At 46.0% G+C, this 27,377-nt stretch overlaps 1 protein-coding gene across 1 annotated transcript in view; it reads left to right on the top strand.

The window, feature by feature from the left end:
• KDM4A (lysine demethylase 4A) overlaps positions 1-27,377 on the top strand; it is a 460,608-nt gene that overhangs the window by 46,397 nt on the left and 386,834 nt on the right. The window contains exon 4 of the mRNA XM_069227816.1: positions 320-434. Within this exon, the coding sequence (XP_069083917.1) occupies positions 320-434 (115 nt within the window). The remainder of the gene's footprint in view (positions 1-319; positions 435-27,377) is intronic.

The raw sequence follows: 27,377 nt of genomic DNA on the forward strand, positions 1-27,377 counted from the left end.
TTGAACGTCACGTGTATGCAAGTTGCATAAGCTGGTGGTCTCCATCCACGCAGTCGAGGATTCTTTCCCATCGACTGTAGGAGGATGCAGTTGGAATTAGCCTCCATCCTATTGCAATTCTGAAGTTAAGTTTAAACCCTCAGTCACTAATCGAGGTCCAAGCCAGTAATCCACTGGCTATTGTGTTACCATTGCCCATTGTATGTGGCCCCGCATCCATGGGTGCTTCCGTAAGCGCCCCCCACCTCGATCAGGGTGTTCTGAGATCCTGCCTGGATGATGTTCTATGACTTAGAATCTCATCTGTTCTCTTTTCCAGGTACTGCACCCCAAGGTATTCGGACTTCGAGGATTTGGAGCGGAAGTACTGGAAGAATCTGACGTTCAACCCTCCAATCTATGGGGCGGATGTGAATGGGTCGCTGTATGACAAGGTAAAGAAGCATGCCCCCTCCCCCTGTTTGGTGACACTGCTTGGAATGGTAGAGGTTTGGTTTAATTGAAGCTCTTGGGAGTGGTCTTCACATGTTCTTCCTCACATCAAGCCCGCACAGCTCTGGGCTGGACACGATTCTGGAGTGTCTCGAGTTGACTGTAGAGCATCTCACAGGCAACAGCCGATCATCCGTGCAAATACTTGCCTCTTATCCCTGGCATTGACTAAAACTCAAAGCGTTCTGGGCAAATAATATTCTCTCCCCCTGCCTAAGGTTTTATGTGTGATGATAAAAAATGCTGCCCAATTCTGTCCAGATTACATATGCCCCCACAATGATCCTATTTCCTGAAATCTGTACTATGCCCTTACCCTCCACCCCTCAATATACCTGTAGCGAATGTTGAGTGTGTTTGTGGGTTTATTGCTGCGAGTGAACTGGTGTGCGCCGGTATCCATGTGTGTGGATACTCTTTAATGTGCAGGGCTGGTGTAGTTATCTTAGTCGTGCCAACCCACATGTACATACATCATGCCCACCTCCATGAGAGGAGGCTAGAGAGCGGTAGAGGTAACCTGCACATGTGCACAGCATGTGAATCTGCAGCGACTAATGCCACGAACAGATGTACACTGGGTAAGTGACATTTTCCATATATATATATATATGTTCGATGGCATGTGTAGCTGCAGATACACATGCTGTGCACATCCCGCCATCTGGTGTTGGGCTCGGAGTGTTACAAGTTGTTTTTCTTCGAAGAAGTCTTTTTTCGAGTCACAAGACCGAGGGACTCCTCCCAATTCGACTCCATTGCGCATGGGCGTCGACTTCATCTTAGTTTATTTTCCCTGCAACGCTGAAGAGATCCCTTGATCTCCCATAGGAAACTATTGGAAACCCGACGCGTGTTCCCACACTGCACCCGGCCGCCCCGCGCTGCTGAGGGTGTACTTTTTGTGTAGACTTGTGTCCCCCACGGTGCCCTACAAAACCCCCCTGGTCTGCCCTCCGAAGACACGGGTACTTACCTGCTGGCAGACTGGAACCGGGGCACCCCCTTCTCTCCATTATAGCCTATGTGTTTTGGGAACCTCTTTGACCTCTGCACCTGACCGGCCCTGAGCTGCTGGTGTGGTGACTTTGGGGTTTCTCTGAACCCCCAATGGTGGGCTACCTGGGACCAAGAACTGAAACCTGTAAGTGACTTACTTACCTGTGAAACCTAACAATAGTTTACCTCCCCCAGGAACTGTGAAAATTGCACTGTGTCCACTTTTAAAACAGCTTATTGTGTTTTATGTAAAAAGTATACATGCTAATGAAATGAGTCAAAGTTCCTAAAGTACTTACCTGCAATACCTTTCAAATGAGATATTACATGTAGAATTTGAGCCTGTGGTTCTTAAAATAAACTAAGAAAAGATATTTTTCTATAACAAAACCTATTGGCTGGATTTGTCTCTGAGTGTGTGTTCCTCATTTATTGCCTGTGTGTATGTACAACAAATGCTTAACACTACTGCTTTGATAAGCCTACTGCTCGACCACACTACCACAAAATAGAGCATTAGTATTATCTCTTTTTGCCACTATCTTACCTCTAAGGGGAACCCTTGGACTCTGTGCATGCTATTCCTTACTTTGAAATAGCACATACAGAGCCAACTTCCTACATTGGTGGATCAGCGGTGGGGTACAAGACTTTGCATTTGCTGGACTACTCAGCCAATACCTGATCACACGACAAATTCCAAAAATTGTCATTAGAAATTGATTTTTGCAATTTGAAATTTTTCTAAATTCTTTAAATTCCTGCTAGGGCCTTGTGTTAGTCCCTGTTAGCATTTCTTTTAGAGTTTAAAAGTTTGGTAAAAGTTTGAATTAGATTCTAGAACTAGTTTTAGTTTCTTAAAAAGTATTCCAGCTTTTAGAAGCATAATGTCTAATACAGATGTGAATGTGGTGGAACTCGACACCACACCATACCTCCATCTACAGATAAGAGAGCTAAGGTCACTCTGTAAACTAAAGAAAATAGCAATGGGCTCCAGACCTTCCAAACTACAGCTCCAGGAGCTGTTGGCAGAGTTTGAAAGAGCCAACCCCTCTGAGGATGGCAACACAGAGGATGAGTATAGTGACTTGGAGGGTGATTCCCCCCACCAGTCCTGTCTAGGGAGAACAGGGCCTCTCAAGCCCTGACTCCACAAATCATAGTCAGAGATGCTGGTTCCCTCACAGGAGGGACCAACCTCTCTGAAATCACTGAGTATAACTCCAGTGAAGAGGACATCCAGTTAGCCAGGATGGCCAAAAGATTGGCTTTGGAAAGACAGATCCTAGCCATAGAAAGGGAAAGACAAGAGATGGGCCTAGGACCCATCAATGGTGGCAGCAACATAAATAGGGTCAGAGATTCTCCTGACATGTTGAAAATCCCTAAAGGGATTGTAACTAAATATGAAGATGGTGATGACATCACCAAATGGTTCACAGCTTTTGAGAGGGCTTGTGTAACCAGAAAAGTGAACAAATCTCACTGGGGTGCTCTCCTTTGGGAAATGTTCACAGGAAAGTGTAGGGATAGACTCCTCACACTCTCTGGAAAAGATGCAGAATCTTATGACCTCATGAAGGATACCCTGATTGAGGGCTTTGGATTCTCCACTGAGGAGTATAGGATTAGATTCAGGGGGGCTCAAAAATCCTCGAGCCAGACCTGGGTTGACTTTGTAGACTACTCAGTAAAAACACTAGATGGTTGGATTCAAGGCAGTGGTGTAAGTAATTATGATGGGCTGTACAATTTATTTGTGAAAGAACACCTGTTAAGTAATTGTTTCAATGATAAACTGCATCAGCATCTGGTGGACCTAGGACCAATTTCTCCCCAAGAATTGGGAAAGAAGGCGGACCATTGGGTCAAGACTAGGGTGTCCAAAACTTCCACAGGGGGTGACCAAAAGAAAGGGGTCACAAAACCTCCCCAGGGGAAGGGTGGTGAGACCGCCAAAAACAAAAATAGTAAAGAGTCTTCTACAGGCCCCCAAAAACCTGCACAGGAGGGTGGGCCCAGAGCCTCTTCACAAAACAATTCTGGGTACAAGGGTAAAAATTTGATCCCAAAAAGGCCTGTGTCGTAGCTGTAGTCAGTCTGGACACCAAACTGGAGACAAGGCCTGTCCCAAGAAAAATACCACTTCAAACTCCACTCCAGCTAACACTGGAATGGCTAGTCTCCAAGTGGGATCAACAGTGTGCCCAGAGCAAATCAGGTGTCACACTGAAGCTACATTAGTCTCTGAGGGTGGGGTGGATTTAGCCACACTGGCTGCCTGGCCCCCTAACATGCAAAAATACAGGCAGCAGCTCTTAATTAATGGGACAAGTGTAGAGGGCCTGAGGGATACAGGTGCCAGTGTCACTATGGTGACAGAGAAACTGGCTTCCCCTGGCCAATACCTGGCTGGACAAACTTATCCAGTCACCAACGCTGACAATCAGACTAAAGTACATCCCATGGCTATGGTAACTTTAGAGTGGGGAGGGGTCAATGGCCTGAAACAGGTGGTGGTCTCCTCAAATATCCCAGTAGACTGTTTGCTTGGAAATGACCTGGAGTCCTCAGCATGGGCTGAGGTAGAACTGAAAACCCATGCAGCCATGCTGGGTATCCCTGAACTGGTGTGTGTCAAGACAAGGGCACAGTGCAAGGCTCAGGGTGAAAAAGTAGAGCTGGAGTCTGGAAAGAGGGCCCAGCCTACCAAGAGGAAAGGAAAGTCAGCTGGGAAACCAGCTGCAACACAGCAAGAAAAAGAGAACCTCTCTTCTCAGGAAGAAGTTCTGCCCTCTGAGGGAACTGAGCCCATGGAGCTGGAACCTTATCAGGTTGAGCTCTTGGGCCCAGGAGGACCCTCAAGGGAAGAGTTGTGTAAGGGACAAGAAACCTGTCCCTCTCTTGAAGGCCTTAAGCAGCAAGCTGCTGAAGAGTCCAATGGCAAGACAAATGGAACACATAGGGTCTATTGGGAAGATGGACTCCTGTACACTGAGGCAAGAGATCCCAAACCTGGTGCCACTAGGAGAGTGGTAGTGCCTCAGGGTTTCAGAGAGTTTATTCTGACCTTAGCCCATGATATTCCCATTGCTGGGCATTTGGGACAAACCAAGACGTGGGAGAGGTTAGTCAACCACTTCTACTGGCCCAATATGTCCCAGAAGGTTAAGGAGTTTTGCCTCTCCTGCCCCACCTGTCAAGCCAGTGGTAAGACAGGTGGGCATCCAAAGGCCCCCCCTCATTCCACTTCCAGTGGTGGGGGTCCCCTTTGAAAGAGTGGGTGTGGACATAGTTGGTCCACTAGAACCTCCCACAGCCTCAGGAAATATGTACATCCTACTAGTAGTGGATCATGCTACTAGGTATCCTGAAGCTATTCCCCTTAGGTCGACTACTGCCCCTGCAGTAGCCAAGGCCCTCATTGGTATCTTTACCAGAGTGGGCTTCCCTAAGGAGGTGGTGTCTGACAGAGGTACCAACTTCATGTCAGCATACCTAAAACACATGTGGAATGAGTGTGGAGTGACTTACAAATTCACTACACCATACCATCCACAAACTAATGGTTTAGTTGAGAGATTCAACAAGACATTAAAGGGCATGATCATGGGGCTCCCAGAAAAACTCAAAAGGAGATGGGATGTCCTCCTGCCATGTCTGCTTTTCGCTTACAGAGAGGTGCCTCAGAAGGGAGTAGGGTTCTCACCCTTTGAACTTCTGTTTGGCCACCCTTTAAGGGGACCACTTGCTCTTGTTAAAGAAGGCTGGGAGAGACCTCTTCATGAGCCTAAACAAGACATAGTGGACTATGTACTTGGCCTTCGCTCAAGGATGGCAGAGTACATGGAAAAGGCAAGTAAAAACCTTGAGGCCAACCAACAACTCCAGAAGTTGTGGTATGACCAAAAGGCTGCACTGGTTGAATTTCAACTAGGGCAGAAAGTCTGGGTTCTGGAGCCTGTGGCTCCCAGGGCACTTCAGGACAAATGGAGTGGCCCTTACCCAGTACTAGAGAGGAAGAGTCAGGTCACTTACCTGGTGGACCTGGGCAGAAGCAGGAGCCCCAAGAGGGTGATCCATGTGAACCGCCTTTAGCTCTTCCATGACAGGGCTGATGTAAATCTGTTGATGGTAACAGATGAGGACCAGGAAGCTGAGAGTGAGCCTCTCCCTGATCTCCTCTCATCAGACCCTAAAGATGGCTCAGTGGATGGAGTGATCTATTCAGACACCCTCTCTAGCCAACAACAGCAGTCTGACTGTAGGAAGGTCCTGCAGCAGTTTGCTGAACTCTTTTCCCTAACCCCTGGTCAGACACACCTGTGTACCCATGATGTGGACACCGGGGACAGCATGCCTGTCAAAAACAAAATATTCAGACAGTCTGACCAAGTTAAGGAAAGCATCAAGGTGGAAGTCCACAAGATGCTGGAATTGGGAGTAATTGAGTACTCTGACAGCCCCTGGGCTAGCCCAGTGGTCTTAGTCCCCAAACCTCACACCAAAGAAGGAAAGAGAGAAATGAGGTTTTGTGTGGACTACAGAGGTCTTAATTCTGTCACCAAGACAGATGCCCATCCCATTCCTAGAGCTGATGAGCTGATAGACAAATTAGGGGCTGCCAAATTCTTAAGTACCTTTGACTTAACAGCAGGGTACTGGCAAATCAAAATGGCCCCTGGAGCAAAAGAAAAGACAGCTTTCTCCACACCTGATGGGCATTATCAGTTCACTGTTATGCCCTTTGGTTTAAAGAATGCCCCTGCCACCTTCCAAAGGTTGGTGAATCAACTCCTTGCTGGGTTGGAAGCCTTTAGTGCAGCTTATCTTGATGATATTGCTGTCTTCAGCTCCACCTGGCAGGATCACCTGGTCCACCTGAAGAAGGTTTTGAAGGCTCTGCAATCTGCAGGCCTCTCTATCAAGGCATCCAAATGCCAGATAGGGCAGGGAACTGTGGTTTACTTGGGACACCTTGTAGGTGGAGGCCAAGTTCAGCCACTCCAGGCTAAGATCCAGACTATTCTGGACTGGGCAGCTCCAAAAACCCAGACTCAAGTCAGGGCATTCCTTGGCTTGACTGGGTACTATAGGAGGTTTGTGAAGGGATATGGATCCATTGTGACAGCCCTCACAGAACTCACCTCCAAGAAAATGCCCAAGAAAGTAAACTGGACGGTAGAATGCCAACAGGCCTTTGACACCCTGAAACAAGCTATGTGCACAGCACCAGTTCTAAAAGCTCCAGATTACTCCAAGCAATTCATTGTGCAAACAGATGCCTCTGAACATGGGATAGGGGCAGTTTTGTCCCAAACAAATGATGATGGCCTTGACCAGCCTGTTGCTTTCATTAGCAGGAGGTTACTCCCCAGGGAGCAGCGTTGGAGTGCCATTGAGAGGGAGGCCTTTGCTGTGGTTTGGTCCCTGAAGAAGTTGAGACCATACCTCTTTGGTACTCACTTCCTAGTTCAGACTGACCACAGACCTCTCAGATGGCTGATGCAAGTGAAAGGTGAAAATCCAAAACTGTTGAGGTGGTCCATCTCCCTACAGGGAATGGACTTTATAGTGGAACACAGACCTGGGACTGCCCATGCCAATGCAGATGGCCTTTCCAGGTTCTTCCACTTAGAAAATGAAGACTCTCTTGGGAAAGGTTAGTCTCATCCTCTTTCGTTTGGGGGGAGGGGGGGGTTGTGTAAGGAAATGCCTCCTTGGCATGGTTACCCCCTGACTTATTGCCTTTGCTGATGCTATGTTTTGAATTGAAAGTGTGCTGAGGCCTGCTAACCAGGCCCCAGCACCAGTGTTCTTTCCCTAACCTGTACTTTTGATTCCACAATTGGCACACCCTGGCATCCAGATAAGTCCCTTGTAAGTGGTACCTCTGGTACCAAGGGCCCTGATGCCAGGGAAGGTCTCTAAGGGCTGCAGCATGACTTATGCCACCCTGGAGACCCCTCACTCAGCACAGACACCCTGCTTGCCAGCTTGTGTGTGCTGGTGAGAACAAAACGAGTAAGTCGACATGGCACTCCCCTCAGGGTGCCATGCCAGCCTCTCACTGCCTATGCAGGTATAGATAAGTCACCCCTCTAGTAGGCCTTACAGCCCTAAGGCAGGGTGCACTATACCATGGGTGAGGGCACCAGTGCATGAGCACTGTGCCCCTACAGTGTCTAAGCAATACCTTAGACATTGTAAGTGCAGGGTAGCCATAAGAGTATATGGTCTGGGAGTCTGTTTTACACGAACTCCACAGCACCATAATGGCTACACTGAAAACTGGGAAGTTTGGTATCAAACTTCTCAGCACAATAAATGCACACTGATGCCAGTGTACATTTTATTGTAAACTACACCCCAGAGGGCACCTTAGAGGTGCCCCCTGAAACCTTAACCGACTATCTGTGTAGGCTGACTTGTTCCAGCAGCCTGCCACAACCGAGACATGTTGCTGGCCCCATGGGGAGAGTGCCTTTGTCACTCTGAGGCCAGTAACAAAGCCTGCACTGGGTGGAGATGCTAACACCTCCCCCAGGCAGGAGCTGTCACACCTGGCGGTGAGCCTCAAAGGCTCACCCCTTTGTGCCAGCACAGCAGGACACTCCAGCTAGTGGAGTTGCCCGCCCCCTCCGGCCACGGCCCCCACTTTTGGCGGCAAGGCCGGAGAAAATAATGAGAATAACAAGGAGGAGTCACTGGCCAGTCAGGACTGCCCCTAAGGTGTCCTGAGCTGAAGTGACTCTAACTTTTAGAAATCCTCCATCTTGCAGATGGAGGATTCCCCAATAGGATTAGGGATGTGACCCCCTCCCCTTGGGAGGAGGCACAAAGAGGGTGTACCCACCCTCAGGGCTAGTAGCCATTGGCTACTAACCCCCCAGACCTAAACACGCCCTTAAATTTAGTATTTAAGGGCTCCCCTGAACCTAAAACTTCAGATTCCTGAAACTACAAGAAGAGGACTGCTGAGCTGAAAACCCCCTGCAGAGGAAGAACAGAAGACACCAACTGCTTTGGCCCCAGATTTACCGGCCTGTCTCCTGCCTTCCAAAGAAACCTGCTCCAGCGACGCTTTCCAAGGGACCAGCGACCTCTGAATCCTCTGAGGACTGCCCTGCTTCAAGAAAGACAAGAAACTCCTGAGGACAGCGGCACTGCTCCAAAAGAACTGCAACTTTGTTTCAAGGAGCAGATTTAAAGACCCCTGCAACTCCCCGCAAGAAGCGTGAGACTTGCAACACTGCACCCGGCGACCCCGACTCGACTGGTGGAGAACCAACACCTCAGGGAGGACCCTCCGGCGACTCCAAGACCGTGAGTAACCAAAGTTGTCTCCCCTGAGCCCCCACAGCGACGCCTGCAGAGGGAATCCCGAGGCTCCCCCTGACCGCGACTGCCTGATCTCCATTTCCCGACGGCTGGAAAAGACCCTGCACCCGCAGCCCCCAGCACCTAAAGGAACGGAACTCCTGTGCAGGAGTGACCCCCAGGAGGCCCTCTCCCTTGCCCAGGTGGTGGCTACCCCGAGGAGCCCCCCCCCCCTTGCCTGCCTGCAACGCTGAAGAGATCCCTTGATCTCCCATAGGAAACTATTGGAAACCCGACGCGTGTTCCCACACTGCACCCGGCCGCCCCCGCGCTGCTGAGGGTGTACTTTTTGTGTGGACTTGTGTCCCCCACGGTGCCCTACAAAACCCCCCTGGTCTGCCCTCCGAAGACGCGGGTACTTACCTGCTGGCAGACTGAAACCGGGGCACCCCTTCTCTCCATTATAGCCTATGTGTTTTAGGCACCTCTTTGACCTCTGCACCTGACCGGCCCTGAGCTGCTGGTGTGGTGACTTTGGGGTTGCTCTGAACCCCCAACGGTGGGCTACCTTGGACCAAGAACTGAAACCTGTAAGTGACTTACTTACCTGTGAAACCTAACAATACTTTACCTCCCCCAGGAACTGTGAAAATTGCACTGTGTCCACTTTTAAAACAGCTTATTGTGTTTTATGTAAAAAGTATACATGCTAATGTAATGATTCAAAGTTCCAAAAGTATTTACCTGCAATACCTTTCAAATGAGATATTACATGCAGAATTTGAGCCTGTGGTTCTTAAAATAAACTAAGAAAAGATATTTTTCTATAACAAAACCTATTGGCTGGATTTGTCTCTGAGTGTGTGTTCCTCATTTATTGCCTGTGTGTATGTACAACAAATGCTTAACACTACTCCTTTGATAAGCCTACTGCTCGACCACACTACCACAAAATAGAGCATTAGTATTATCTCTTTTTGCCACTATCTTACCTCTAAGGGGAACCCTTGGACTCTGTGCATGCTATTCCTTACTTTGAAATAGCACATACAGAGCCAACTTCCTACAAACATTTACCCAAGGAGTTCCAAAAAAGAGCGCAGCAAGTAGTAGAAGGACAGAGTATCTCCAATAATCAGATACGGTCAGCAATGGATACTGCAGACACACCTGCTAGAACTGTCAACACAGCAGTAACAATAAGGAGACATGCATGGCTGCGTACATCAGGATTTAAACCAGAGATACAGCAAGCTGTGCTGAATATGCCATTCAACGGACAGCAGTTGTTTGGGCCGGAGGTGGACACTGCGATCGAAAAACTTAAGAAAGACACTGACACGGCCAAAGCCATGGGCGCACTCTACTCCCCACAGAGCAGAGGCACATTTCGAAAGACACAATTTCGAGGGGGGTTTCGAGGGCAAACCACAGAAGCCACAACCTCGCGAACAAAGCCCACTTACCAGAGCCAGTATTAGCGGGGAGGTTTTCGGGGACAATATAGAGGGGGACAATTTCAAAGGAATAGAGGAAAGTTCCAAAGTCCCAAAACTCCTCCAAACAAGCAGTGACTTCAAGGTCACAAATCCCCAACACATAACACCTGTGGGGGGGAGACTAACCAAGTTTTACAAACATTGGGAGGAAATAACAACAGACACTTGGGTCTTAGCAATTATCCAGCATGGTTATTGCATAGAATTTCTCAAATTCCCTCCAAACATCCCACCGAAAACACACAATATGTCAAAACAACATATAGATCTTCTAGGACTAGAAGTTCAGGCATTGCTACCGAAAGAAGCAATAGAGTTAGTACCAAAACAACAAATACACACAGGAGTTTACTCCCTGTACTTTCTGATAACCAAAAAAGACAAGAGTCTGAGACCTATACTAGATCTCAGAACATTAAATACCTACATCAAATCAGAACACCTTCACATGGTTACATTACAAGACGTAATCCCACTGCTCAAACAACAAGACTACATGACAACACTAGACCTAAAGGATGCATATTTCCATATACCAATACATCCTTCACACAGAAAGTACCTAAGGTTTGTATTCCAAGGGATACATTACCAATTCAAAGTGTTGCCATTCGGAATAACAACTGCACCAAGAGTTTTTACAAAATGCCTAGCAGTAGTAGCTGCACATATCAGAAGGCAGCAAATACATGTGTTCCCGTACCTAGACGGTGGTTAATCAAAACCAACACGCTAAGACGGTGTTCACAACACACAAAATATGTCATAGAAATCCTCCACAAACTAGGTTTCTCAATCAACTACACAAAGTCACACCTTCTGCCGTTTCAAACACAGCAATACTTAAGAGCAACAATCAACACAGCAAAAGGGATTGCCACTCCAAGTCCACAAAGAGTTCACACATTTCACAATGTGATACAGACCATGTATCCAAATCAAAAGATACAAGTCAAACTGGTGATGAAACTACTAGGCAGGATGTCTTCATGCATAGCCATTGTCCCAAACGCAAGGTTGCACATGCGGCCCTTACAACAGTGCCTAGCATCACAATGGTCACAAGCACAGGGTCCGCTTCTAGATCTGGTGTTGATAGACCGCCAAACATACATCTCGCTTCAATGGTGGAACAGTATAAATTTAAACCAAGGGCAGCCTTTCCAAGACCCAGTGCCACAATACGTAATAACAACAGATGCTTCCATGATAGGTTGGGGAGCACACCTCAATCAACACAGCATCCAAGGACAATGAGACATACAGCAAAAACAGTTTCACATAAATCACTTAGAACTGTTAGCGGTATTTCTAGCGCTCAAAGCATTTCAACCCATAATAAGCCACAAACACATTCTTGTCAAAACAGACAACATGACAACAATGTATTACCTAAACAAACAGGGAGGCACACACTCGACACAGTTGTGTCTCCTAACACAGAAAATATGGCATTGGGCGATTCACAACCACATTCGCCTAATAGCACAATTTATTCCAGGAATTCAAAACCAGTTAGCAGACAATCTTTCTCGGGATCACCAACAGATTCACAAATGGGAGATTCACCCCCAAATACTAAACACTTACTCCAAATGTGGGGAACACCACAAATAGATCTATTTGCAACAAAGGAAAACTCAAAATGCCAAAATTTCGCATCCAGGTAGCCACAAGATCAGTCTCGGGGCAATGCGTTATGGATGAGCTGGTCAGGGATATTTGCTTACGCTTTTCCCCCTCTCACACTCCTTCCATATCTAGTAAACAAATTGAGTCAAAATAAACTCAAACTCATACTAATACCACAGACATGGGCAAGACAACCTTGGTACACAACACTACTAGACCTCTCAGTAGTACCTCATGTCAAACTACCAAACAGACCAGATCTGTTAACACAAGACAAACAACAGATCAGACATCCAAATCCAGCATCGCTGAATCTAGCAATTTGGCTCCTGAAATCCTAGAATTCGGACACTTAGACCTCACACAAGAATGTATGGAGGTCATAAGACAAGCTAGGAAACCTACCACTAGACACTGCTATGCAAATAAGTGGAAAAGATTTGTTTATTACTGCCATAATAATCAAATTCAACCCTTGCACGCATCTGCCAAAGATATAGTAGGTTCTCTTCCAGGGGATCCTCATCAATAGTCATAAACATTGAATATTCCCGCCCTTGTGCGGGGACCCCGGAGCATATATATATAAAATACATACATATTATCATGTGTAAAACAGCAATGCAGGCTATAATCATAAATAGCCTAAAATGCTTTATTTCTATGCAAGTTTTTTTTTTTTTTTTTTTTTTTTTTTTAATATTATAAAATCACAATAGATCATAAATATCTACCTAAGCCCCAAAAACTGGACTTAGGGAAGTAAACAGCAGTAAATAGCAGAGAAAAATAGAAAAAACCACATTGAAAAACAATGAAGCATTCTTAGCCAATAGGCTGCATGCAGGTTAACACAGGAGAACCATAAAAACTTTGGCACCGTGCCTTTAAGACCCTGAGCACCTCCAGTATCCCACCATGCCTCAGGGGTGAAGGGAAGGTGACAGTTGGTTCACAGTTAGGTCAGTTCTTTTTTCCGGCTTCTTCTGAGAGGATCCTGGAGCATTGAGCTCTCAGTTTTTCTGAGTTTTTTCTTCAGAAAAATCCCTAAAAATAGTGTTTTTCCTGTTTACTCGACAGATAACATCTTTTGTCTGAGTTTGGCAGTCTTTTCTGACAGAAAATGCCATCTCTTTTTGTAAAATGTCCTTCTTGTGGGAAGAAGAAAGCCCAGTCAGACCCACACTCTCTGTGTATTGTCTGCCTGCCACAGAGTCACTGTCCTGACACCTGCAAGTATTGTAAGAAGATGTCAAGGAGGACTCTCAAAGACAGAGAGAAAATCAGGCTACATGGGCTTCAGGAGAGGAAAAAGTCAACATCCTCTTCACTTCCCAGGCCTACAACAGAAGGAATGGCCAGATCGACGTCGACAGGTAGGATTGTGCCTGTTTGTTCTCCATCGACGTCATCGGCGCCACCGCCTCACCGGCATAGATCGCCGTCGACGGTGACCAGACCGACGTCGAGGGACAAAGCGTCGAAGCATGGACAGCACAGGGGTACATCTCCGTCGACGGCAGGCCGCCGTTCGGCGTCGAGCCATCTCCGGCGCTCCCGTTCGCCGTCGAGAGCATCTCGCCCCTTGGCGTCGAAGGACACGACGCCAAAAACACCACGACGGCATGAACATCTGCCGTCGACCACTCGCCACTCAACGTCGAGACACACGACGGCGAGTAGGTCCAGGTCCCGCGATCGGCGTCAAGACATTCAACGTCAAGACCTTCGACGTCGAGAACAGACCAGCCATCGCAACTTTCGACGTCGAGGATGCAATCGACGTCGACACAACCTTCAGCTGTGTCACAGGCAGTAGAGCCAGCGGATAAAGCTCCCTCACCGGTGGTCTCTATACGGAGTGCATCATCCCATTCCAGAGCGGGCTCATCGGGGCATGTTTCTCCCATCACTCTATCACCTAGATGGTTAGAGAGCCTGAATAGACCGGCAGCATCCCCGGATTCCCAATACTCTAGGATGTATTCTCCTACTGCCTCATTACCTAGAACGCCATCGCCTACAGCTAGAGCAGGACGGGCTCGTTCTGCTTCTCGTCAGCCGACCACAAGACCTGCACACTCGGCTACAGCTTCTCGTAGCAGGTCTCGTTCCCGAAGGAGAACCAGGTCGCGAACACCACACAGAAGATCACCTTCTTGGTCTTCTTCAGGATCGTCTGTTGGGCGCTACTCCCCCACACTGACAGATTCTCCACCTGCTAGGATCTCACCGGTGGATGATATCACCACTTTTAATGAGGTTCTTTTAAGGGGAGCGCAGAAACTAAATATTGAGGTACCGGAGCCGGCCACCTCATCCTCAGTTATCTTTGAGACCCTACAACACAGATCAGTCTCGAGAAAACTGCTGCCACTAGTACCGGGTTTGCTGCAACCTACTATGGACACCTTTCTGACTCCAGCCACTCTCAAGTCTGCCCCGGCTAGGATTCAAAAGAAGTACAAAGCTCCGGAGCAAGATCCTTTATTCCTGCGGAAGGATCCACCACCGGACTCTGTTATCTTAGCCGCAGCCAGAAAGACACACTCTGTGGCATCATCTTCCACAGGCCCCCCGGATAAGGAGAGCAGACACCTAGACTCCCTGGGGAGAAAGATGTGTGGTACGGCGGCATCTGCTATGAAGGTCTCCAGCGCCTCAGCACTTCTGGGCAGATATGACCGCTCTCTGTGGGACTCACTCCACAGATTTACAGAAAAGTTGCCCAGGGAAGATAGACAGGACTTCCAGGAAATCTTGCAGGAAGGGGGCCTAGTATCTAACCAGGTCATCAGCGCGGCGGCGGACGGGGCGGATTTGGCTGCGCATGGGTATGCGCACGGAATCTGCGCTAGGAGGTCTTCCTGGCTACGGCTCACGGGTCTGAAACAGGAAGCACAGCAACGCATTTTAAACCTCCCATTCAGCGGGAATTCGTTGTTCGGTACCCACGCGGATGAAGAGATGGCCCGAATGAAAACGGAGGTGGACACTATGAGGGCAGTGGGCCTGGAACGTAAGAAAGACTTCAGGCGGAGGTACAGGCCGTACGACAGACGACCATTCCAGCAGAGGGTTCAAACCCCTCACTGGTCTCAGAGGCCACAACAACGACAGGGGCGTCCCCTTTTTCAGGCACGTAGACCCACAAGAGACCGAGGGGCAAGTAGATCTCAACAGTCTACAGCAAAGACACCAACAAAGCAATGAAGCATTGCTTCCCTCAGCGCTGTGCACCACTCCGGTGGGGGGAAGTATTACGCATCATCTTCACGAGTGGCACTCCATCACAAGAGACAAATGGGTGCTCAATATTGTCGAACATGGCTATTCTCTCCTTTTCAAAAAACCTCCGCCACACTTGCCGCCAGCAAGATGTGTTCCTTCTCATCTCAGCCTGCTACGCAAGGAAGTTCTTGCACTCCTACAAAAGAAAGCTGTAAAAAAGGTTCCTCCGGCACAAAAAGGAAAAGGGGTGTACTCCCGTTACTTTCTGGTGGCGAAAAAGGGTCAACAGGGCATCTTCAGGCCAATTCTGGACTTACGGCTCCTGAACAAGTACATAAGAAAACAGAAGTTCAGGATGCTAGCCCTTCACCAGATTGTTCCGCAACTGCATCAGGGAGACTGGATGTGCTCCATCGACCTACAGGATGCATATTTTCACATCCCAATAGCATCCAAACATCGGAAATTCTTACGTTTCCAGATAGCGTCACAGCACTACCAATTCAGAGTCCTACCATTCGGCCTGAAGTCTGCACCCCGAGTCTTTTCAAAATGTGTAGCAGTGGTAGCGGCACATCTTCGAAGGCAAAAAACATTCGTCTACCCCTACCTGGACGACTGGCTATTGAAGGCTTCCTCTCCGGATCAGGCGAGAAAACATCGAGACATTGTACTAAGAACTTTCGAGTCTCTAGGTCTTCAAATCAACCACAGCAAGTCAACCTTGATTCCAACACAAAACCTCCACTACCTGGGAGCTATACTAAACACAGAGCTCCAAAGAGTGTATCCTTCGGAGGAACGACTTTTATCAATCCACAGGAAGTGTCAACAACTATTAACAGCCGATGCACCTACTGCTCGTCAGGTGACATCGCTTCTGGGCTCCATGGCTTCATGCATCTTCATTGTCCCGAATGCCAGGCTACACATGAGGCCCCTTCAGGAGGCATTAGAGAACAACTGGAGCCAAAAGACGGGTCGCTGGGAGGACAGAGTACGACTACCAGCAGCGGCTTTTCAATCTCTACAATGGTGGATGCACAGACCTCACCTGTCGATAGGTTCTCCGTTTCACCAGACAATTCCAGCCGACACTCTGGTAACGGATGCGTCTCTTCAGGGTTGGGGTGCTCATCTGGGTTCCCTCCAAGCTCCGGGTCTGTGGTCCGACAAGGAAAAGAACTATCACATAAATCTACTGGAGCTCAGAGCGGTCCATCTGGCTCTCAAATCTTTCTCTCCATTGGTTCAGGGGAAATCTCTCCTAGTTCAGACAGACAATACAACCACAATGTATTACCTGAACAAACAGGGGGGAACAAGATCACTACCTCTGTCTCGAGAGTCCCAAACGATATGGCATTGGCTCCTGGCCAGGGGAATGTCTATCACAGCGATACACCTGCCAGGTCAGCAAAACGTAGAGGCAGATTTCCTGAGCAGACATCTAGAAGACGCGCACAACTGGGTCCTACACGACGAAGTCGTCGAGGACATCTTCGGTCAATGGGGTCGACCCCAGTTGGATCTCTTTGCAGACGAAGCAAACAAGAAATGCCCAGACTTCGCATCCAGGTTCTGCCGTCCGGGATCTCAAGGGAATGCCCTGTTGATCAACTGGTCAGGGATATTTCTCTACGCCTTTCCACCGATTCCCCTCATACCGGCAGTAATCAACAAACTTTACAACTCCAGAACCAGAATGATTCTGATAGCGCCACAATGGCCCCGCCAATTCTGGTACACTGATCTACTCAACTTATCGGAAAAACCTCACAGGAGGTTGCCGTGCAGACCGGATCTCCTGAGCAGAATGGAAGGCAGAATCCTACATCCCAACCTTCCCTCTCTGAGCTTGACAGCATGGCTCCTGAATTCCTACAGTACGGGCACCTAGGGCTCTCACAGGAGTGCATGAACATCTTGAAAGAGTCAAAACGACCTTCCACGCGGCGTTCTTACGCTTTTAAGTGGAAGAGATTTTACATCTGGTGCTCTCAACAAGGTATAAATCCCATACGAGCTCAGGAGGATGTCATACTGTCCTATTTGCTTCATCTGGCGAAGTCTGGTCTGCAGGTATCTTCTATTAAGGTTCATTTGTCTGCAATTACAGCGTATCGTAAGTCGCCTTCTCAGGAATCCTTCTTTATGATACCTGTAGTCAAGGATTTCTTAGAAGGCTTGAAAAAGGTTTTTCCTCCCATTCGGAGACCTTCTCCTCCATGGGAACTGAATGTAGTCCTGTCAAAACTTATGGGCCCTCCCTTTGAACCTATCCACAAGGCCTCTTTACAGCACCTTACGTGGAAGACGGCTTTTTTGGTGGCCATTACTTCAGCGAGGAGGGTCAGCGAAATTCAGGCTCTGTCTTGCAGAGAACCGTACACGGTTTTTCACGATAATAGAGTGGTTCTGCGAACTCACCCATCTTTCCTTCCGAAGGTGGTGTCAGAATTCCATATCAATCAGACTATATCTTTACCGACTTTCTTTCCCAATCCGGAGACTCCGGCTGAGAAAGCATTGCATTCTTTAGACTTGAAAAGAGTGCTGAAATTCTATTTGGACAAAACAAAACCGATTAGACATTCTAACCATTTGTTTCTGAATTATGGTCATTTAAGAACAGGAGAGGCAGCGTCTAAACGAACGATATCAAGATGGATTGTGTCTTGTATTGTTAACACTTACCAACTGGCTAATAAGCAATTACTGGCTAGGCCAAAAGCGCATTCCACAAGGGGAAAAGAGGCTACTGCTGCCCTCCTTAACAATGTACCAATTTCCGAGATTTGTAAGGCTGCTACATGGAAGTCTGTGCATACCTTTACTAAGCATTACTGTTTAGACTCGGATGCAAGAGCGGATGCCCAGGTGGGGCAGGCCTTTCTTAGAAATCTATTTGCATGAATATGTATTCTTTCCTGCACTTCTTTCAGACAGTCCGCAGAGTTTAGGGATGGGCTTGCTAATCTATTCAATGTTTATGACTATTGATGAGGATCCCCTGGAAGAGAAGGATAAGTTACTTACCTGTAAATCCTAGTTCTCTTCCAGGGGTATCCTCATCAAAGTCATAAACAACCCACCCTCCTCCCCGGACTCAAGTCTCCTAGAAGTGCAGGACAGATTATCTTTCTGATCAGTTACACAGATTGTCACCGTAAAAAAGTACTGACCTAACTGTGAACCAACTGTCACCTTCCCTTCACCCCTGAGGCATGGTGGGATACTGGAGGTGCTCAGGGTCTTAAAGGCACGGTGCCAAAGTTTTTATGGTTCTCCTGTGTTAACCTGCATGCAGCCTATTGGCTAAGAATGCTTCATTGTTTTTCAATGTGGTTTTTTCTATTTTTCTCTGCTATTTACTGCTGTTTACTTCCCTAAGTCCAGTTTTTGGGGCTTAGGTAGATATTTATGATCTATTGTGATTTTATAATATAAAAAAGCCTATTTATGATTATAGCCTGCATTGCTGTTTTACACATGATAATATGTATGTATTTTATATATATATATGCTCCGGGGTCCCCGCACAAGGGCGGGAATATTCAATGTTTATGACTTTGATGAGGATACCCCTGGAAGAGAACTAGGATTTACAGGTAAGTAACTTATCCATACTTACTACAATTGCAAAAGTCAAAGCTAGCTTTCTCTTCAATAAAAATACATCTGACTGCAATTTCAGCTTACCTGAAAATTACGCACTCAACTTCATTATTTAGGATACCAGTCATAAAAGCATTTATGGAAGGCCTAAAGAGAATTATACCACCACAAACACCACCAGTTCCTTCATGGAACCTCAACATTGTCTTAACACGACTCATGGGTCCACCTTTTGAGTCCATGCACTCTTGTGAAATGCAATACTTAACATGGAAAGTTGCATTTTTGATTGCCATCACATCTCTAAGAAGAGTGAGTGAAATTCAAGCATTTACCATACAAGAACCATTTATTCAAATACACAAGCATAAAGTAGTTCTACGGACAAATCCAAATGTTTTACCAAAAGTGATCTCACTGTTCCACTTGAATCAAACTGTAGAATTACCAGTGTTCTTCCCACAGCCAGATTCTGTAGCTGAAAGAGCACTGCATACATTAGACATCAAAAGAACACTAATGTACTACATTGACCGAACAAAACTAATTCGAAAAACAAAACAACTATTTATTGCTTTCCAAAAACCTCATACAGGGAATCCAATTTCTAAACAAGGCATTGCTAGATGGATAGTTAAGTGTATTCAAACCTGTTATCTTAAAGCAAAGAGAGAGCTGCCTATTACACCAAAGGCACACTCAACTAGAAAGAAAGGTGCTACCATGGCCTTTCTAGGAAATATTCCAATGAACGAAATATGTAAGGCAGCAACATGGTCTACGCCTCATACATTTACCAAACACTGCTGTGTAGATGTGTTAACGGCACAACAAGCCACAGTAGGTCAAGCTGTACTACGAACATTATTTCAAACAACTTTAACTCCTACAGGCTGAACCACCGCTTCTGGGGAGATAACTGCTTACTAGTCTATGCACAGCATGTGTATCTGCTGCTACACATGCCATCGAACGGAAAATGTCACTTACCCAGTGTACATCTGTTCGTGTCATTAGTCGCTTCAAATTCACATGCGCCCACCCGCCTCCCCAGGAGCCTGTAGCCGTTTAGAAGTTGATCTTGAACATTTGTAAATATATTACTTTAAACTTCATTATGTACATACGTATTCACTCCATTGCATGGGCACTATTACTAGCATACACAACTCCTACCTCACCCTCTGCGGGGAAACCAATCTAAGATGGAGTCGACGCCCATGCGCAATGGAGTCGAAATGGGAGGAGTCCCTCGGTCTCGTGACTCGAAAAAAGACTTCTTCGAAGAAAAACAACTTGTAACACTCCGAGCCCAACACCAGATGGCGGGATGTGCACAGTATGTGAATCTGCAGCGACTAATGCCACGAACAGATGTACACTGGGTAAGTGACATTTTCCATATATATATATATATATATATATATATAGTAAAACTGGACACTAAAGTTTCTGAATATTGTGTCCTACTGTTTTCAGAGAGTTCTTCCTCTTCTTGAAGTAATCCTTACATCCTCGCACTTGCTTCCCATAGAGTTAAGTACCCCACGCTCTGGAGCGACTTCAAGGAATGGGCTGACCTGTATCAAATGATGCCAGTGTTTGCCCCTAGTGCCAGCCATCTTCAGGTCGTCCTCCAACTCTAGGAGCACGGCCTGACTACCCCGACGAGGAATTAATCCCCCCCTCTGATGGGTATCAGTGTAATGCGTCTGCTTAAGGTGGTTACACAAGTTGAGGCCCACCTTGGGTCTAGAGGAGGCAATGATTCTTGAATAGGGAAACCAATGAAAACTCAAGAACATAGCGCATTCTAAGTCTGGCCTGGCTTATCTGCTGAAAGCCGAATGGGAACTGTGAGTGTGTTTGTAATGGGTGCCCAAGAAAGAGAGCGTACCCGGGAACAGGGGAGTTCGAGAAGACCATAAAAAGATGTCTGCCAATTTCTTGTTATCAATGTGAAGTAGCCTTAGAAGTGCACGTGTCAACACATGAACTGGCCACAAGAGGGCGCCCTTGGTCTAAAATGTCTCTTCCAGAAGCCATTTCTGGTCATTTCGTATTCAAAATCTTGTTCTTAATGTTCACTCCTTTCTGTGAACCGTGGTCTCCAACCTTTTCTGTAGTGAGAGCTACGTCTGATCAGTGAAAATCATAAGCTACTGAAGGCCAAGCTACGTCTAGTGTTGCCAGGCACACCCACACCCAGCTTCTTTGACTTTAAGCCTAATGTCCAATGAGCCAGATAATATGGTTTGAACAAAATACTTTGACTAGGGTTGCTATGACAGGACTGCCACATGTGAGTGAGAGCATGGTATTTAGGGGATCTATGAACATGAGCATGTTTATGAATGAATAGGATTTATGTGTATTGGTGACTGACAGTCTGTGTCATATGTACTTATGGCACGGGACATACCGTTCACCATATGTGGCACATTTACCTGTATAATAAGCATACAGCCATTTTTTTTAAAAATGGATATTTAAAAGTGCAGAAAAATGTTCTGCAAAAATGTTCAGATTATGGAGCATTTTTCTGCACTTCTAAATTTCTGTCTGTTAAACTAATGGCTGTGTTTTTCAGTTATAAATGTAGCACCCCGTCTACCGGCCACTATGCGTGCTGTGTCTAAATGCAACACTTTGAAATGGGAGAAAACTAAACTGAAGATTTATTATTGTGTTTATATAAATTCCTGAAAACTCTAAATTTCAATTTTCTCCCATTTCAAAGTGCCACATTTACAGGCATTTTACTCCCAGTGGCCCTTAGACACTGTGCCATACTTATAACAGAAAAATAGACACTTGTTTAAATGAGAGGAATTCCCCAAATTTGTTCCAATGTATGTTTCCATGTGTAGATCTACCCTACATCTAGGTGTACATCTCCACTTCTCTGCTCTTCACAATTTCTGAACGGAGATTAGCACCTAGGTGTAGGCTTAAGAATCCCCACCCCTCAGTTGTAAGGGTAGCGGCTTCCAAGACTGATTCATTGAGTGTAAAGTGACTTTCCATCTGTTTGCGGAGCTGTCCGCCACCAGGTAAAATATAGGGGATTTAATAAAGCTTGTTTTAGTTTAAATACAATGCTAACTTTAATTTAATGTGAAATAATGATGTAAAATAATTGCAAATAATAAGAACATAGGACCGAATAAAGAAAAAAATACAACATACTACTTCCTAAAATTAACTTCGATTTACATTGTTAATTAATTTGAATGCATTAATTTTAAATGTTATTTTAGAACAGTACTTAAACATTTAAATCATCCATCCTCACTAACATTTTTATATAATATATATGTAACAAATGTGGTCATGTTATTTGTTTAGTTTTAATATTTGTTTTTACTTTTTAAAGTTGGTTAAACATGTCATTTAACTTTATAAATGTGTTATTAAATTATAACAATTTAAATTTGCGTTATACTTCTGTTAACTTAGTGTGTATATGCATGCATATAGAGACACACATAAATATGTGTGTATGTTTGGAACTACTTTATTTTAAAATAAATTCTATTAAGCGCTAGTGTTCTATAGCGTGCCTCTGTTGTTTTCGACAAGTGTATGTTGCAGTCCCAGTGGATGGCCATGTGTGGTGCTTCATTTACTCCAAGACTGGGCTGGAGTACATTTGAGCCTGTTTTGTCAGTAGTAGACCTGCAGTAGAAGTGTTAGAAATGGGGTCCTTCCTCAGTTTTTCAATAGTGGTGTCTACTTCTGGGCCAAAGAGGTGCTTCTTGTCAAAAGGCATATTAAGTACTGCCTTTTGAATTTCTGGTTTAAATCCAGAGGAGAGCAGCCATGCATGTCTTCTAATTGTGATGGCAGTATTTACACTCTTTGCAGCTGTATCAGCCGCATCGAGGGCAGATCTTATTTGATTATTGCTGATAGCTTGTCCCTCTTCCACCACTTGTGCTCTTTTTTTTTATTCCTTTGAGAGATGCTGTATAATATCTTGCATTTCATCCCAATGGGCCCTGTCATACCTGGCTAGAGGTGTCTGAGAATTTGGAATTCTCCACTGATTTGCTGCTTGTGTGGCAACCCTCTTCCCAGCTGCATCAAATGTTCTACTCTCCTTATCAGGAGGCGGTGCATCTCCTGATGGCTGTCTGTTTGCCCTTTTTCTTGCTGCACTGACTACTACTGAGTCTGGAGGGACATGATGAGTGATATAATTTGGGTCAGTAGGGGAAGGCTTTTACTTTTTATCAATTCTAGGGGTGATGATCTTAGCTTTGACAGGTTCATTAAAAATTTGGTCTGCATGTTTTACCATTCCTGGTAACATTGGGAGACACTGGTGCCTGGAATGAGTAGAAGACAGTGTATTAAATAAAAAGTATTTTTGTAATAGCTCAGAATGCATGGTTACGCCATGATAAGCTGCTGCCCTAGATATCGCTTGGGTGTATGCAGTGGTGTCAGTGGTTTGTACCGTGGCCAAGTAGGGACCCTTACTCTAGTCTCAGGGTAAGGGAGTCACACAGCTAAGATAACCCCCGCTGATCCTCATGGTAGCTTGGCTCAAGCAGTCCGGCTTATCTCAGAGGCAATGTGTTAAGTATTTGTGTGTTTGTGTGTGTATATATGTTCGATGGCATGTGTAGCTGCAGATACACATGCTATGCATAGCTCCTCCGACATCTAGTGTTGGGGTCTGAGTGTTACAAGTTGTTTTTCTTCTAAGAAGTCTTTTCGGAGTCCCGGGATCGAGTGACTCCTCCTCTGGTTTCAGTGCGCATGTGCATCAACTCCATTGTTAGATTGTTTTCTTTCCGCGGTCGGGTTCGGACGTGTTTCCTCTCGCTCCGAGATTTCGATTCGGAAAACCTTCTTATTCGTCGGTATTGTTTCAATCGCGTTTCCCATCTAGCATCGAACCGGTAGTACCATTGGAACCTTCATTTTGCCCTTCGGGGCACGTGCGCCCAACTCGGACCTTTTCAGGCCTACCGCGTGGAAAGCCTGATGGATCGGACTCCATTCCGATTCTGCCCTCTGTGCCACGCGAAGTACCCCTATATAGACCAACACTTGGTTTGTAATTTATGCCTTTCTCCAGACCATCAGGAGGAAAAGTGTGAGGCCTGTCGATCATTTCGATCAAAGAAAACCCTGAGAGATCGTAGAGCCCGAAGACTCGAAATGGCGTTGAAAAGCAGGGAACATCTCAACGTCATGGAGGAAGAGCAGGCGCAGATAGCAGTCTCCATCCGAGACAGACTCCGAACAGGAATCGGAAGACGACAGACCCATCACAGCTGGCCAGCATGTGAGTACGTCTGCCCCTACACCCCTGCAGAAAAAAAATTTGAAGGCCTTGGGTACACCACTGCTGGAAGGCCATGGTTCGGCCCGAAAAAAAAAGACTGCTGGCGACCATCCTTCGGGGTCGGCGCAGAAAAAGGCCACCCCTCCGTCTACCTTGGAGTCGAGTAAGTCTGTTAAAAGCACCATTTCAGACTCCTGTAAAAGACCCCATTCCTTGGAGTTGAGGATTCGGTAATCGTCTTCGGAGCCGAGACACCCCACTACTTTTTCAGGACTGAAAAAGATACACACCTCGGAGCCGAAAAAATCCTCATATACAGAGGAACAAGGACTTTCCAAAAAATTCAAACAGATTGCAAAGCCAATCATGGAATCTCATAAGACTTCTGAAGAAGAGCCTGAGATTGAACCAATCCATATTCATAAGGGGACAGGAAGAATCATCACTACACCTCCTTTAAAAACCAAAAGGAAGCTGGCTTTCCAAGAGGAATTAGACTCTGTGCAACCACCAGCAAAGGTGCAAAAACAAAAGGAGAAGCCATTACCTCTCCGTACTTCTCCTCCTCAGTCTCCACAGCTCTTTCTCACCTCAGAATAGCCCACCACCACTGCCTTCTCCAACACAATCTTTATACTCACATGGAGATACAGCAGACCCATGGGACCTCTATGACCCTGATCCCATCCCAGACAATGATCCAGACATTTATCCGTCAAAACCTTCTCCTCCAGAAGACGCCACTGCATACACCCAAGTAATATCTAGGGCAGCAGCTTATCATGGAGTAACCATGCATTCTGAGCCATTACAAGACTTTTTATTTAATACACTGTCTTCTACTCATTCCAGGTACCAGTGTCTCCCAGTGTTACCAGGAATGGTAAAACATGCAGACCACATTTTTAATGAACCTGTCAAAGCTAGGATCATCACCCCTAGAATTGATAAAGTATAAGCCTGCCCCTACCTACCCAGATTACATCACTCATCAAGTCCCTCCAGACTCAGTAGTAGTCAGTGCAGCAAGAAAAAGGGCAAACAACCAGTCATCAGGAGATGCAACGCCTCCTGATAAGGAGAGTAGAACATTTGATGCAGCTGGGAAAAGGGTTGCCACACAAGCAGCAAATCAGTGTAGAATTGCAAATTCTCAGGCACCTCTAGCCAGGTATGACCGGGTCCATTGGGACGAAATGCAAGATAATATACAGCATCTCCCAAAGGAATCAAAAACGAGCACAAGTGGTGGAAGAGGGACAAGCTATCAGCAATAATCAAATAAGATCTGCCCTCGATGCCACTGATACAGCTGCAAAGAGTGTAAATACTGCCATCACAATTAGAAGACATGCATGGCTGCGCTCCTCTGGTTTTAAATCAGAAATTCAACAGGCAGTGCTTAATATGCCTTTTGACAAGAAGCACCTCTTTGGCCCAGAAGCAGACACCACTATTGAAAAACTGAGGAAGGACTCAGATGCTGCGAAAGCAATTGGCGCTTTATGCACCACCCCATATAGAGGCTCCTTTCGCAGACCACAGTTTAGAGGAGGTTTTAAGCCACAATCCTCAGATGCTTCCACCTCCCAAACAAAGCAGGGACAACAAACCCAATATCAAAGAGGTGGGTTTAGAGGATCCGATAGAGGTCAATATTTCAGGAACAGAGGTGAATTCCAAACCTCTAAACAGACCACAACACAACCAAAACCGTGAATTCCTTCCCTCACCTCCACTCCACACATCTCCTGTGAGGGGAAGACTACAGCAATTCCACTCTCATTGGCAAAATATCACCACTGACAATTGGGTATTATCAATTATCCGCAGTGGCTATTGCCTAGAATTAATCTCCACCCCTCTGAACATTCCACCACGCTATCACAAATTGTCCCCAGAACACACCATACTGTTACAACAAGATGTACAATCTCCATTATTAAAACAAGCAATAGAATTGGTTCCACATTCTCAACAAGGAACAGGAGTATACTCCCTATACTTCCTGATTCCCCAAAAAGACGGCACCCTCTGGCCCATCTTGGACATCAGGCCCCTCAATCTATACATCCTGTCAGAGCATTTTCACATGGTAACTTTGCAAGATGTTATTCCACTACTACAAAAACAAGATTACATGACTGCTTTAGCCCTCAAATATTCGTATTTCCACATACCAATCCATCCAACTCACAAAACATACCTCCGATTTGTCATAGCAGGAAAACACTACCAGCTCAAGGTGTTGCCTTTTGGCATAACAACAGCTCCAAGAGTGTTCACAAAGTGCTTGGCAGTAGTAGCAGCCTACTTAAGAAGACAACACGTCCATGTCTTTCGATATCTAGACGATTGGCTAATAAAAGCAAGCAATTTTACACAATGCCTACAACACACTCATTACGTGATAGAAACCTTGCACACCCTAGGGGTCACTCTAAATTACCAAAAGTCACACCTTCATCCAGCACAGGTACAACCTTACCTAGGGGCTATCCTAAATACTCAACTAGCCCTAGCTCATCCAAATATACAAAGGATACAAGCATTCCAAAATCTCATTCCACTCATACAGCCAAATCAACAATACACTGAGATTTATCATGAAGATTCTAGGAATGTTGGCATCCTGCATAGATATAGTCCCACATGCAAGACTAAACATGAGGCCCTTACAACAGGGCCTCTCACAACAATGATCACAGGCACACGGTCAACTTCAAGATCTAGTGTTGTTGGACCTCCAAACACGTATGTCCCTTCAATGGAGGAATCACAGCCGTCTAATGAAGGGGCGGACATTTCAAGACCCTGTGCCTCAGACCATAATCACAACAGACGCATCAATGATTGGTTGGGGAGCTCACCTAAACAATCAGACCCTTCAAGGGAAATGGGTTGTCAAACAAAAAACATCTACACATCAACCGCTTAGAATTATTAGCTGTGTTTCTTGCCCTAAAATCATTTCAACCTCTTCTCAAACAGAAGAATGTTCTCCTAAAAACAGACAACATGACAACCATGTATTACCTCAACAAACAGGGCGTGACACATTCATCTCAACTGTCCCTTCTAGCCCAAACAATTTGGAAAAGGGCAATTCACAATCAAATTCATTTACTAGCACAATATATTCCAGGGATAGACAATCAGCTGGCAGATCTCCTAAGCAGAAATCACCAATAAACACTTGAATGGGAGATTCACTCCCAAGTACTTCAAAAGTACTTTCTAAAGTGGGGAACACCAGACATAGATCTATTCGCAACAAGTGAAAA

This window comes from Pleurodeles waltl, chromosome 4_1, assembly GCF_031143425.1.
Source record: "Pleurodeles waltl isolate 20211129_DDA chromosome 4_1, aPleWal1.hap1.20221129, whole genome shotgun sequence".
Taxonomy (NCBI): Eukaryota; Metazoa; Chordata; class Amphibia; order Caudata; family Salamandridae; genus Pleurodeles; species Pleurodeles waltl.